At 45.4% G+C, this 12,500-nt stretch overlaps 1 protein-coding gene across 1 annotated transcript in view; it reads right to left on the reverse strand.

The window, feature by feature from the left end:
- The window catches only part of LOC143297669 (synaptotagmin-1-like), a 39,150-nt gene extending 27,894 nt beyond the window's left edge, over positions 1-11,256 (reverse strand). Inside the window, exons 1-3 of the mRNA XM_076610089.1 lie at positions 11,226-11,256; positions 9,718-9,997; positions 8,784-8,898 (exon numbers count right to left, since the gene is read on the reverse strand). Of these exons, the coding sequence (XP_076466204.1) occupies positions 8,784-8,898; positions 9,718-9,997; positions 11,226-11,256 (426 nt within the window). The remainder of the gene's footprint in view (positions 1-8,783; positions 8,899-9,717; positions 9,998-11,225) is intronic.
- Between the last annotated feature and the right edge of the window lie 1,244 nt (positions 11,257-12,500).

Below are 12,500 nucleotides of genomic sequence, written 5' to 3' on the forward strand. Positions count from 1 at the left end.
ATAATGTACGTATTCAACTTTCCCGATTGAAAGTAGCAAAGGACAACACACTACTCGACGGGCGCAATCACCGAATGGTTAAAGCGTTGGACTTTTAATCTGAGGGTCCCGGGTTCGAATCTCGGTGACGGGGTAAAGGGTGGAGATTTTTTCGATCTCCCAGGTCAACATATGTGCAGACTTGCTAGTGCCTGAACCCCCTTCGTGTGTAAATGCACGCAGAAGATCAAATATGCACGTTAATGATCCTGTAATCCATGTCAGTGTTCGTTGGGTTATGGATACAAGAACATACCCGGCATGCACACCCCCGAAAACGGAGTATGGCTGCCTACATGGCGGGGTAAATGAACAAAACGGTCATACACTTAAAATGTTATATGTTTGTATGAGTGTGTATGAGTGCGTGCCTGAAACCTGATTGAATGACACAGGAAACGAATGATGAGTGCCCAGTGGCAGCCATCAGTCGGCTCTACCCTGGTAGGCAGCCTGTTGTGCAAATGACCCCGTGTTTGTAAAGCGCTTAGAGCTTGGTCTCCGACCGAGGATAGGCGCAAAATAAGTATCCACATCTATCTATCTATCTATCTACTCATGTTCCAACAGCAGAAATAACATGAACTGCGGCGTGAAGAAATGACACGAAACGATGACTGCTTGCATTGTTTTGGGTGCTAATATTCCAGATACCCGCCTAAAAATAGTAAACCCACTTCGCTGTCCTTTCCCAGTGCCTTCTTAAAGACCTTCTGTGCTTTTTGGTCTTGATTTAAAAACGACTGTTTATTTCTGTTTATTATCTCACGTCTTGCGACAGCACAAAATCATGAAGCTCAATGTGCTACTGTTTTTGTTTTTTGTTTGTTTGTTTGTTTTTTACAACATATACTCTCTCTCTCTCTCTCTCTCTCTCTCTCTCTCTCTCTCTCTCTCTCTCTCTCTCTCTCTGGGTGTCTGTCTGTCTGTCTTTCTCATTTTGCTTCGCCCTGTATTTTCTTTCCAGAGAGGATTATTCGTTCAAGAGGCAAACACCTTTCGCTGAATAAAACATTCGCATTCTTTCTCCCTCCCTCCTTCTCCCCACCTCTCTCTCTCTCTCTCTCTCTCTCTCTCTCTCTCTCTCTCTCTCTCTCTCGACGTGTTTGCACATGAACTACATACTTAACAGCTAAGTTAGTAAATTAGGTGAACGATACATATTCAATTACAAACACACCCTTTCAAAAGAGACATTTTCCTTACCTTCTATCTATCTTTTCAACTCGTTTGCTCTATCTGCCTGTGTTTCTCCCAAATATTAGGTTTAAAGGAGCAAATGCCATTGTTTTGACGAATAAAATGTTTGTATTTTCACTCTGCCTGTCTACTTCTCAGTTTCCCATTCTCAAACTTTTATCTGTCTGTACCTCTCTCAAGTGTTTGTAAATTAGGAAATATATAGGTAATATAATATAGTTCAGGTTCAGCATGATATTGTTAGTGTATATATCAGTATTGGGTATGTAGAGATATAGATAGACGATTAGATAGATATTCAGATATATATTCAGACAGACAGACAGATAGATAGATAGACAGACAGACAGACAGAAGATACATGCATAGGTTGCCACATAGATTTTGAGAGAGAGAGAGAGAGAGAGAGAGAGAGAGAGAGAAAGGGGCACGGTTTAACTGTTCAGGCTTTGGCACTGTACAATTGAAGTGGTGTTTCGCGATGCATGTTTAATAAAAGATTGTTCAGAGCGGAACACAACCATTCTGGATGCATAAACCGAACAGGTCACTTTGATAGGTGTCATTAGAATGTTCCCTTGTTCAAAAGATAAAATGATAAAACAATTAAAAGAATGAAATTGGAAAAAAAAAAGTCGAGTGAAACGTGAATTTGTGAGTTCACGAAATTATACTCATTTTTTTTGTTGTTTTTTTTTTTTGTTTTGTTTTGTTTTTTAAAAATAAAATATTGGGACTTGTTCTAGAGTCCGAAGGAGCCATTCTCATACAAGAGAGGACGAAGATGAAGAAGGAGAAAAAGAAGCATAGGAAGTAAATGGAAAAGGAGAAGACTGAGACGAAGTTGAGATGACGGAGAAGAAGATGGAAAAAAGATGTAATAATAATAATAATAATAATGATAATAATGATGATGATAATAATAATAATAATAATAATAATAATAATAATGGTATTTATATAGCGCTAAATCTTGTGCAGAGACAAATCAAAGCGCTTTTGCACCAGTCAATCACACGCATGCATAACTCTAAAACTGGAGAAACTGAAGACAAGAAAAAGGCAGGGACGGAAGGCTATTTGGGGAAAAGGTGGGTTTTAAGGCCTGACTTGAAAGAGCTGAGATGGAGACGAAGACTGAACAGAAGAAGACAGAGAAGCAGAAGAAGAAGAAGAAGACAGAAGAGTAGGAGAAGTTTCAGTTTCAGTTTCACTTTCTCAAGGAGGCGTCACTGCGTTCGGACCAATCCATACACGCTACACCACATCTGTTGAGCAGATGCCTGACCAGCAGCATAACCCAACGCGCTTAGTCAGGCCTTGAGTGCATGCTTACATATTTGTGTACCTATGAAAGTGAATTTCATTTTACGTAATTTCGCCAGAGGACAACACTCTCGTTGCCATGGGTTCTTTTTCAGTGCGCCAAGTGCGTGCTGCACACGGGGCCTCGGTTTATCGTCTCATCCGAAAGACTAGACGCTCAGTTTGATTTTCCAGTCAAATTAGGAGAAAGGGCGCGAGCGGGATTCGAACCCACACCCTCACGGACTCTCTGTATTGGCAGCTGAGCGTCTTAACCATTCTGCCAGAGAGGGAACTAAAAGAAGAAGACGACGGAGAAGAATATGTAGAAGAGAAAGAAGACAATGACGCAGAAGAGGGAGGAGAAGAAGAAGAGAAGCGGAAGAAGAGAGAACTGGGGGAGAGAGAGAGAGACTGACAGACAGAGAAACAGACAGACACAAAGAGACAGACAGACAGAGAGAAATATATATAGAGAGAGAGGGGTGGTGAGAGAGAGAGGGAGAGAGAGAGAGAGAGAGAGAGAGAAAGAGAGGGAGAGAGAGAACTTAGAGAGAGAGGGGGGAGAGAGTGAGAGAGAGAGAGAGAGACAGAGAGAGAGGGACAGAGAGAGAGGTGGAGAGAGAGGGGGGAGAGAGAGGGAGAGAGAGACAGAGGGACTGAAGATTAAAGAATGAAGAGAGACAGAGAGAGGAGAGAGAAAGAGTGAGAGAGAGAGAGAGAGAGAGAGAGAGAGAGAGAGAGAGAGAGAGAGAGAGAGAGAGAACCAGAAGGAGAGAAAGAAGAGTAAGAACTATTTTTCTCGTATGTTGGTACCTGATTTAATTTTGGGTTTGCGTATGTTTATGGATGTTTGTATAATAACCAGGTCAGGGGGTTTCTTTGGGGTTTTTTTGGGTTTTTTTTTTAATAATCTATTTAAAGCTTAAAAATATCACTGTAGTGGCCATTTGTTTGTTGTGGATGAAATGGAGCAGATGTGGTTGTGTGAACAGAGACGTGTCAGAGCGGATGATTTGAAAGAGAGGTGCATGTCGTGCGCGCCACAGTGCTGACCCTGACGACGTTCACAATCTGCTCATTCACAAAGAGAGGTGCATGTCGTGCGCGCCACAGTGCTGACCCTGACGACGTTCACAATCTGCTCATTCACAAAGAGAGGTGCATGTCGTGCGCGCCACAGTGCTGACCCTGACGACGTTCACAATCTGCTCATTCACAAAGAGAGGTGCATGTCGTGCGCGTCACAGTGCTGACCCTGACGACGTTCACAATCTGCTCATTCACAAAGAGAGGTGCATGTCGTGCGCGCCACAGTGCTGACCCTGACGACGTTCACAATCTGCTCATTCACAAAGAGAGGTGCATGTCGTGCGCGTCACAGTGCTGACCCTGACGACGTTCACAATCTGCTCATTCACAAAGAGAGGTGCATGTCGTGCGCGTCGCAGTGCTGACCCTGACGACGTTCACAATCTGCTCATTCACAAAGAGAGGTGCATGTCGTGCGTGTCACAGTGCTGACCCTGACGACGTTCACAATCTGCTCATTCACAAAGAGAGGTGCATGTCGTGCGTGTCACAGTGCTGACCCTGACGACGTTCACAATCTGTTCATTCACAAAGAGAGGTGCATGTCGTGCGTGTCACAGTGCTGACCCTGACGACGTTCACAATCTGCTCATTCACAAAGAGAGGTGCATGTCGTGCGCGTCACAGTGCTGACCCTGACGACGTTCACAATCTGCTCATTCACAAAGAGAGGTGCATGTCGTGCGCGTCGCAGTGCTGACCCTGACGACGTTCACAATCTGCTCATTCACAAAGAGAGGTGCATGTCGTGCGCGTCACAGTGCTGACCCTGACGACGTTAAGAGAGGTGCATGTCGTGCGCGTCGCAGTGCTGACCCTGACGACGTTCACAATCTGCTCATTCACAAAAGAATCACAAAACGTAAACTTTGCTGGCTGTTGCAGTGAGCCCTGTATTTGAAGCTAACGTAACATTCGCCAGAATTTGAATGTTTTCTGCAACTGTCAGCATTCACATATGGATTGATCCATCTAGGATGCATGTCGTCTGCTAAAAAAAAAAAAAAGATGTATATATATATATATATAATTTTTTTTTTTTAAAGGAGGGTGGAGGTGGGGGATACCGAAAGGGGAGGACAGCCTGACCTACGAACAGGCTCGAGGCGTTTGTCGGCCTTGACAGCCTATCAAATGCTACAGTATAAAAGGGTTTTAAAAAAACATCTGTCTTTGTCTGGCTGCTAAACTGCAAGAAATTGCAATTAAAGAAATGACATTTTCAGTTCTAAATCTAGCTAAACGTCTTCGTACAGTGATATTATTGACGTTGCATAAATACACAATTGGCGACAACGATGTTTTAAAGGTTGCACCTAGATAATAACAAGAAGCAAGAAAGGGTTTCTGCCTTTCTCACCTTAGTGTATGTTCGCATGTCTTACTGACTTTGCGCTCATGCCCCAAAATCTTCTCACAACGGACACATGTTTTCTTCTTGTTGTTGTTGCTGTTGTCGTAGTTTTTTGTTGTTGTTTTCTTCCAAATGGACTTTGAGCACGAGCTTAATCCCACATCTCATATCTGTATGAAAAAACTGGTTGAATTTGACAATAAAATAACACGGAAAACGGATCAAGAAAAACATTTTTCAACAGATCACAACGTTTCAATGATTACTCAGATATCCATTATTGTTCAACGTCATTCGTCGTGAAGGAAAAACAAAGACAAGTAGATAGATAAACACCAATGTGCTTGTACATATCAACAATATTCATTTATTATCACTGATATACAAATGTTCACAACTTACAAGATATCGACCATTTCCGAAAACAGTAGTGTTGGAATTGTCTAGATTAACAATCAGTGCAAGACGGTAAGATAAATAATCAATTACATTACACAGTCAGTTGGTTTTGAAGATGAGTCGCACTGTGAGAAAAAAAAATCAGCAAGTAATTAAACAAAGTCAGATGACCACTGAATACCATGTTTGCTGTAACCAATGATGCCATTAGTCAATTTGTTAATAAAGAACTAAAACAGAACAGGGGAGCAGACATCGCCCTGTTTTAAACCAGAGAGACACTTAGCAAAGAAGAGACAGAATCAGAAATAGAAGAAAAGAGAATGGAGTACAGGTATAAAATCTAATGGTTCAATTTACGTTTAACTTCATTCGTCTAGTATCGCTCAAAAGTGAAGCAACAATTAACGAAGGAACAAACACACACACACACACACACACACACACACACACACACACACACACACACACACACACACAGAGGTATACATACATCCAGGAAACCACAACTATCAAAAGAAAGTACTCCAGACTACAAAACCTCCCCTCTCCGCTACCCTGAAAAAATATAATCATAACAACAACAGCAAGAGAGAACAAACAAACAAAAAAAAACTCCAGCAACAGAACCCGCACAAGAGCCACGCATCTCCCTCTCTATCTCCCTCTCTCTCTCTCTCTCTCTCTCACTCTACGTCTACGATTCTGAATTACAAATTGTGAACCACCCTCACCCAACTCTTTTTCTTCTTCTTCTTCTTCTTCTTCTTCTTCTTCTTCCCCACACTGACATATCTTTACATCTCTGTCTGTCTGCCTGTCTGTCTATCTATCTGTCTCTGTCTCTCTCTCCCCTCTGTCTCTCCCTCTCTCTGTCTTTCACATAATGTGTCTATCTGTCCATATCCCTATTACCCGTCGCCTTATTTGCTGTCTTTTATGTCTCTTACACCTGTGTTTAAAATTTTATCGTTACTTTTCTGTGTTAATTTCACTTGAATCATTCATGTGTAGCATTCATGCTAGGGTTTTGCTGTTGCTTTTCCCTTGGTGTGTGTGTGTGTGTGTGTGTGTGTGTGTGTGTGTGTGTGTGTGTGTGTGTGTGTGTGTGTGTGTGTGTGTGTGCGCGCGCGCGCGTGTGTGTGCGTGTGTGTGTTACTCGCTTCCGTTCAGTACAGATGTGAGCGATGTTGTGTCTCTCAGTTTGACGCTGTGTTATACTCGTACATTATACGTGTATTAAGTATTCAGTATAACTACATTTATATGGGTACATGTTTGTGTGTCTCTTAGAACAACGGCAGATGTGTAAGTCGGCCAAAGTGCTAATATCTTCACCGTTGGAAAATAAAGATTCATTCATTCATTCATTCATTCATTCTCTCTCTCTCAATATCTGATACAGATGTTCATGCTCATCGGTACAAGCATCATGCAGATTATGATTTATCATGTCCTCTTTGTAGAGTAAATAAAGCTGAAATGCATTTTATTCTGTGCTGTCCATCTTTATCTCCAGAATCTGTTAGAAACACATTTATCGCCCCAAAGTATACTAAACACCCAAATGGCTTTAGATTTAAGTTACCGGCGTCAGCTGACACTGTTTCAGCTGTGTCTTTATTTGAATAAAGCGTTCAAAGTTAGAGAAATCGTGCTGACATTATGTGGTTTTTTTTGTTTGTTTTTTTGGGGGGCCTGGGGGGGGGGGGATATTAAAGATGGCTACTCATACCCCTTCAGAGGGGACAAAGGCCTTTGCTAAATCAACCATTCGTATTCTCGTATTGTCCCTCTCTCCCTCACCCCCTTCATCCTCCATGCTTCTCCCCACCCCCACCTCTCTCTCTCTCTCTCTCTCTCTCTCTCTCTCTTTCTATCCATCCCCATCTCTCTCCCCCAAACCTTCCACTCTCTCTCAATCTCCCCTCCCCCCTCCCTCCCCCTTCTCTTTCTCTCCTCCCTCTCTATCTCTCTCCCTTCCCCCCTCCCTTTCTCTTCCTCTCCTTCCTTACCTTGCTGTGAACACTGGCCCACCCCCTCCCTCAATCTCACCCCCACTCTCTCTCTCTCTCTCTCTCTCTCTCTCAGGAATTACATTGCTGTGAACACTGTGACGCTGGCCCTGTGCTCTCTGATCAGGCCTGTATTGAGAGGAAGCCCGTCTCTTTCTCCCCTCTCCTCTCTCTCTTTTCCTCTCCTTCATTACCTTGTGAATACTGGCCCACCCTCCCTCTCTCTTTCTCTGTCTCCTTCCTCACCCCTATCTCTCTCTCTCCTCCCTTCTGTGTCTCTGTCTCTCTCTCTCTCTCTTCCTTTCATCCCTTACTTCATTATCTTGTTGTGAACGCTGGCCCACACTCACTCCCTCTCTCTATCTCTCTCCCTCTCTCTCTCCCCTTCTTCTCCCTCTCTCCCCTCCCTCGTCTATCTCTCCCCTCTCCCTCCCTCCGCCCTATCTCTCTCTCTCTCCTCCTGTCCATCCCTCTCTCTCTCTTCCTGTCCATCCCTCTCTCTCTCTCTCCCATTCCTTCCTTACCTTGTTGTGAACACTGGCCCACAATCACTTCCTCTCTCTCTCTCCCCCTCTCTCTCTCTCCCTCTCTCTGCCATTCCTTCCTTACCTTGCTGTGAACACTGTGAACACTGGCCTACACTCACTCCCTCTATCTCTCCCCCCCTCTCCCTCTCTCTACCATTCCTTCCTTACCTTGCTATGAACACTGAACACTGGCCCACACTCTCTCTCTCTCTCTCCCTTCCCCTCCCCTCTCTCTCACTCTCTATCTCTCTCTCTCCCTCTCTCTCCCTTCTCTCTCTCCCTCTCTCCTCACCTCCTCTCCCTCTCTCTCTCTACCATTCCCCCATCTCTTTCTCTCTCTCTTTCTACCATTCCTTCCTTACCTTGCTATGAACACTGTGAACACTGGCCCACACTCACTCCCTCTCTGTGTCTCTCCCCCCTCTCTCTCTCTCTCTCTCTCTCTCTACCATTCCTTCCTTACCTTGCTGTGAACACTGTGAACACTGGCCCACACTCACTCCCTCTATCTCCCGCTCCCCCCTCTCTCCCCACCCCCTCTCCCTCTCTCTCTCTACCATTCCTTCCTTGCCTTGCTATGAACACTGTGAACACTGGCCCACACTCTCTCCCTCTCTCTATCTCTCCCCCTCTCTCTCCCCCTTCCTCTCTCTCTCTCTCTCTCATCCCCCCTCTCCCTCTCTCTTCCCCCTCTCTTTCTTTCTCTGCCATTCCTTCCTTACCTTGCTATGAACACTGTAAACACTGGCCCACACTGACTCTCTCTCTTTCCCTTCCCCCCTTTCTCTCACTCTCTCTCTCTCTCTCTCTCTCTCTCTCTCTCTCTCTCTCTCTCTGCCATTCCTTCCTTACCTTGCCGTGAACGCTGTGAACGCTGGCCCTGTGCTCTCTGATCAGGCCTGAGGGGGAGCCCGGCGTCTCCCTGAGGCTCTGCTGATGAGTGAGGACGGCGCGGTGAGAGCGCGGGCTGGCTGGCACCTGTTGCTCTGCTCCTCCTCCTCCTCCTCCTGCTCCTCCTCCTGCTCCTCCTCCTGCCCCCACCTCGCGCTTCAATCTCTCCGATCTAGTCAGCAAAGCAAGATCAATTTTTAATCATTTATTTTTTTTATCACATCTACGTTTTGAAGAGAAAAAAAATTAAACTGTTCTTTCTAACGAAACCCAATGTTAATTTTTTTTAAAACAAAACACAAAGTTAACCTAACAATAACCCACTACGTCGTCTGACATACAGCCAGACTGAATCGATCAAAATCTTCGATTTTGGTGTTTTTTTTCTGATTTCTTTTTTTTTTCTTTTTTTATATGGGTGAGTTAAATGGGTCAGGAGAGAGTAAAGTGTGGCATGCGGTTAATGTGGTCGCCGAGGAATGTTATAGAAATATTGAACGAATAAATCAAACATTTCACTCCCCCACCACCTCACACCCGATCACACACTGACCCAACCTTTCACACACACACACACACACACACACACACACACACACACACACACACACACAGAGAAATCCCACCACCACCTCACACACAGACACTTACCTACCCACACACGCCCTCCCCCACCCCACCCCCCACCCCTCCCACACACACAAACTTCCCCTACTACCTCACAATCACATGCAATCACACATTAACGAATCCATTCACACACACACACACACACACACACACACACACACACACACACACACACACACTTTACCCCCTACCCAACCCACCTACTCCGCACCCCCTGCCCCCACACCCCCTTAAAAAAAAAACTAAATGAAGAAAAAGAACTCACTGGGAGCCACCACCACCACCACCACCACCACCACACGTCCTGCCCGCCTGCGACGACCCTTGCAACGCCGAGGATCCCTCCCCGTCCGGTGACTCTCGACGCACGAGGGTTTTGGCCGTGGAGTAGTCCTTGCGGAGGATCTCCTCCTCGTCCGACTCGCCGTCCATCCACCTGACCTTCCGCCACACCCAGGAGCACAGGAGGAGGCTGAGGGCCAGCAGGAAGACGGAGCCCATGGAGGGCAGGATGAGCATCGCCAGCTCGTGGCTGTCCTCCAGGTCTGTCGGACCACAAAAAAAAGAAGAAAGGAAAGGAAAAATTTTGAAATTTGATGATTGTCGAGTGGGGGTTAGTTGTTGGTTTTGTGTGTGTGTGTGTGTTTTATGGGGGATGTGGAGGACTCTGTTAGACCCGTCCAGAGTTGACGTGTAGGTGTCTTTTAGGTCTGTTAGAAAGGAAAAAAAATAGTGGGTGGGGGTTGGACTGAGTGTGGCAATTTCATGGAGGTGTTGAGAGCGAGGAGGACATATCCTTCTACTTCTTCTTCGTTCGTGGGCTGCAACTTTCACGTTCACTGGTATGTACACGAGAGGGCATTTTACGTGTATGACCTTTTTTTTTTGCCCCTACTATGTAGGCAGCCATACTCCGTTTTCGGGGTTGGACATATCCATTTACGCTACATCACATTTGCTGTAAAATGTAATAATCAAAAATAATTTTAAAAAGAAAAGAAAAAAGACAGCAACAGAAGCCTGACCTCCACACAAGCCCAACGCGCTGATCAGGCCTAGAGACGGATTTATTTTGGAGGGCGGGGGGAGGGCCCGGAGGGGGGGGGGGGGAGCAGGACCAGACCAAAAGATGACAAGACCAGACAAGACAAGACCAGACCAAAAGATGAAAAGACAGCACGTGACCAGACCAAGAGAAGACCAGACCAAAAATGACAAGATAAGACAAGACCGGACCGGACCAGACCAGACCAAATGATGACAAGACAAGACAAGACCAGACCAGACCAGAAGATGACAAGACAGGACCTGACCAGACCAAAAGATGACCAGACAAGACAAGACAAGACCAGACCAGAAGATGACAAGACAAGACAAGACCAGACCAAAAGATGACAAGACAGGACCAGACCAGACCAAATGATGACAAGACAAGACAAGACCAAAAGATGACAAGACAAGACAAGACAAGACCAAAAGATAACAAGACCTGACCTGACCAGACCAGACCAGAAGATGACAAGACAAGACAAGACAAGACCAAAAGATAACAAGACCTGACCTGACCAGACCAGACCAGAAGATGACAAGACAAGACAAGACCAGACCAAATGATGACAAGGCAAGACCAGACCAAAAGATGACAAGACAGGACCTGACCAGACCAAAAGATGACAAGACAAGACAAGACCAGAAGATGACAAGACCAGACCAGACCAGACCAAAAGATGACAAGACAAGACCAGACCAGACCAAGACAAGACAAGACCAGACCAGACCCCCACCTCACCATTTTCATCGCCATTATCGTCATCTACATCGTGAGTTAAGTGAAATAGTTTTTACACTATATAACCCTGCTTCTGCTTGCCAGACTCTCATAGCGGCCTAGGTTTTGGGAATCTATATGTGTCAGCGATTGCAGTGAGTTCTCGCGTGAAAATCTTCGTTTTCTTCAGACTCGTTGGAAACATCGCTGAAGGAATGTACTGACGGAGTCAAAGTTATGTATTGTCACCACCTCAAATGATCAAGTAAAGACTGAGAATGGACAGTTGATCAGGGCGCTGTCACTGTAACTCCAGAAACGCTACAATGTGCGACAGGCCTAAGATGTCTCCGTGTGTGTCACGGGGGAATCCTTTATGCCGACGTCCTGAAGACCGATGTCGCCTTGACGGTTCGTGTGCGACAACTTTTAGCAGGCTATGACCTGACACAGATAGTGGTCCAGAGTGTGCCATTCTTTCCTATTTTATTGTAGTTCACACACACACACACACACACACACACACACACACGCACGCACGCACACACACACACACACACATACACAGAGACTCTCTTTCTCTCTCTCTCTCTCTCTCTGAGGGCTCTCTGAGAGCCGGATGTAAAAAAGCAGCTATGCTTCACTACCCTCGTGAAACAAAAATTCGTTTCGTTTCTCACACACACACACACACACACACACACACACACACACACACACACACACACACACACACAGAGTGCGTGCCTGCTTGCTTAGATTATGATAGGTACGTGACTGAATCACCTTGCGGTAGTGAATAGGAAATATAAGTATAAAAAGGAGTGTGTGTGTGTGTGTGTGTGTGTGTGTGTGTGTGTGTGTGTCCTATTCACCTGTTTCCTATTCGCTTTTATATCATAGTTGGCTATTCCCGATTGGCCTTTGCACCCCTAATGTCACCAGTTTGTTCTTGTGTATTTGAAAATAATTATATCCCCGGTGAAACAGGAATGGCAGGTACGCGAAAGAGGAAAGAGTCAACCTAGAAAAGACCACTGAGTTTGGTTGAATCATAAAAAGATTTAGACGAAACTCCACTAGTTGACTTGGACCAGCTCCTGTGTGTGTATGTGTGTTTCTGTTTGTGTGTTCTTGCGTGAGTGTGCGTGCGTGAATGTGTTTGTGTATGTGTGTGTGTGTGTGTGTGTGTGTGTGTGTGTGTGTGTGTGTGTGTGTGTGTGTGTGTGTGTGTGTGTGTGTGTGTGCGAGTGTGCAGGTGCGTGTGTGTGCATGTGTGC

The sequence above is a fragment of the Babylonia areolata genome, chromosome 23, assembly GCF_041734735.1.
Source record: "Babylonia areolata isolate BAREFJ2019XMU chromosome 23, ASM4173473v1, whole genome shotgun sequence".
NCBI lineage: Eukaryota > Metazoa > Mollusca > Gastropoda > Neogastropoda > Buccinidae > Babylonia > Babylonia areolata.